Source organism: Notothenia coriiceps, unplaced genomic scaffold (assembly GCF_000735185.1).
Source record: "Notothenia coriiceps isolate Sejong01 unplaced genomic scaffold, NC01 NC01_scaffold00034911, whole genome shotgun sequence".
Taxonomy (NCBI): domain Eukaryota; kingdom Metazoa; phylum Chordata; class Actinopteri; order Perciformes; family Nototheniidae; genus Notothenia; species Notothenia coriiceps.
The window spans coordinates 1-2,616 of NW_011367612.1; the positions used below are offsets into that span (position 1 = coordinate 1).

The 2,616-nt window shown below is 45.0% G+C and overlaps 1 protein-coding gene across 1 annotated transcript; it reads right to left on the reverse strand.

Annotated features, from left to right (window-relative positions):
• Positions 1-600: 600 nt before the first annotated feature.
• LOC104962485 (thrombospondin type-1 domain-containing protein 4-like) lies at positions 601-2,521 on the reverse strand (the record flags this gene model as incomplete). Its single annotated transcript, XM_010790917.1, has 2 exons — positions 2,075-2,521; positions 601-703 (listed from the first exon to the last, which is right to left on the reverse strand). Coding segments are annotated over exons 1-2 (292 nt in total), but the record flags the coding sequence as incomplete, so codon positions are not given.
• Between the last annotated feature and the right edge of the window lie 95 nt (positions 2,522-2,616).

Sequence of the window (2,616 nt, forward strand, 5' to 3'; positions counted from 1 at the left end):
AAGTTTTGATTGATGAAAGTAGTAAATCGGTCAGATTTGACCCGAAAACAACAGGAGGGATAAGAAGCTGTTTTTGAAGGCAGCTTTAGGCACCAGGTGATACAGAAGGTATTTATTTGTATGAAGGAGAGATTGGCAACGGAAAGAGCTATGTTTTTTTTTATCAGGGCAAGAGAGGAGGAAAAGGCATTCATTATATGTTTGGTTTGAGAGTCTGTGTCTTTGTTGACCATCATCTGGACTACATTACACTTTGTCAAGGACTTTAAGTAGGTTCATGATTTGATAAAAGGATGGTCTTATTTTCCCCAATAGGAAATACAATGCTCCTGACAGACAATATAATACATCATTAGAAATGGACACCACAATACAGAGAAGGATGAGGACCAAATATTAGAAAACCAATGTAGTATTTTTACTCTGTACTTTGTGTTTAGTGCTGCTTAGAAAATGTTAGCATGCTTCACGCTAAACTAAGGATGTTAACCCAGTAAATATTAGCTGCTAATTATTTGCATGTTTCCTTTTAAATTGTCATTAAGTCCAAGTATCTCTAAATGTTACATGTTCATGAGCACATACTGCACAACAACTCACCCTCGTTGAAAGGTTCCCACTCGTACTGTCTGCCCATGAAAGGTTTGTTGTTGTATGAAGAACACTGAACAGCCCGGATGTGTTTGCTGGATGGAGGGCAGGCCTGATGAAGGCACACACACACACACACACACACACACACACACACACACACACACACACACACACACACACACACACACACACACACACACACACACACACACACACACACAGTTGTAATCCTGTGATGGAGCTCCGTTTTCCTGCCAAAGGTCTTTAGATTACAATATGTATAAAGGCTTGTCACTCGGACATCCCGCTATATCTCCTTTGTGTAAACAAGCCGCGGGTCTGCTTTACTTTGCTTGAACATCTCTGTCATCGCAGAGCGGAGACAATTTACAGAACCAGACACTGTTTGAATTTACTTCAATGCACAGGGTGGATTCCCTAAAGTCAGATCAGATAAGCAGAGCCAGCACACACTTTACAGCTGCTGTGCCCCTGATAAGGTTTGCTAAAGACTTCAGGTTCTCCCATATAAAGAGACCCAGTTGAAAATATTTAGTGTAAGTATTAAATGCATTTTAATCCTAACAAATGTTTGTATTTTGGACAAAAGGGAGATCTATCTATCAGAGAAATATTAATAGAATCTACTGGAAGGTGAAAACCACCCCTCAGGTTGCATTGCTAGTCAGTCCAGAATGACCTGAAACCCCACAATGCCTTGCAAAGCGCTGCATAGCAACACCTGCAGTGGGTCTTAACTGTAAACTGTCTTGCTGTGGCCCCACAAGCAACAATTATACACTTTAGTAAATGTACTGTTGAAAAAACGATTGTCTATTTCTAATATTTCTATCTTTAGCTCATTGTGCTTATTTTAAATGCCAATGGCCAACATGCTAAGAATACGTACACAAGCACACAAGCACACACTTTCCTGTGTTTTTCAAATAAATATGATTTGATACTTTTAGAATGTCTTATTCTAATAACTTGCATACATTTGGAAGTCATATTAAGTGTGAATGTTGCACTGCTGGCAGGGCGTGGGGCATTCATTTTTCATTTCCATTGCCAACAACTACACGGCTGCTTTTTTTTCGTGGCAATAAAACCGTTGAATCATAAATTCAAGATTCAAGACTTTTATTGTCATGTGTGCATAGCTACAGTGTCCCAGGCTCCTCCAACAGAGCAACACTCAATAAAACAGATCAAGTGCAAGTAAATACAAATTTGAGGCGGCAGTGGCTCAGTCTGTAGGGACTTGGTCTTGGAACCGAAGCCGATTGGACCAAAACAAAATAATAATAATGGAGTGAGCTGGTAGCTGGAGAGGTGCCTGTTCACCTCCTAGGCCACTGCCGAGGTGCCCTTGAGCAAGGCACCTAACCTCAAAACTGCTAAACACAACAGAGTGGAGAAACGTCTTCTGAAATAGTGCAAGAAGAGTCTAAATACAAGTAATGTTAAATGTTCATACGTTGCTGTTGCAGACCCTGTGGTGCGCCTGCTCCCCGCTGCAGGAGGAGCCGGGCAGGGGGCTGTAGGGTCTCTCCGGGGGGGCTCCAGAGGTCTGGAGGCTGGATCCGGGCCCCTGCTGGTCCTGAGTCTGGGGGCCAGAGCCCGGCTGGTAGAGGGGGGCCCAGACCTGGTTATTCCTGGGTGGCATGAAGGGTCTGCTGGGGTGATGGAGGCTGCTTGAGGGGTCCTGGTTGTGGTCTGCTGTGGGGGGTTGGTGCTGGTACTGGTGTTGTTGTTGTTGTTGGTGCTGTTGTTGTTGTTGATGCCGGTGACGGGCTTCAGCTGCAGGGGAGCGTCTCTGTCTGTGAGGGCGAGTCGTCTCTGAGCTCCGACCCGCGTGCGTCTGCTGGGGAGCAACATGAGGAGCCGACCCGTAGCCGTATCGCCCCGGGACGATGTGAGGGACCCTCCTGAAGACACACACACACACACACACACACACACACACACACACACACACACACACACACACACACACACACACACACACACACACACACA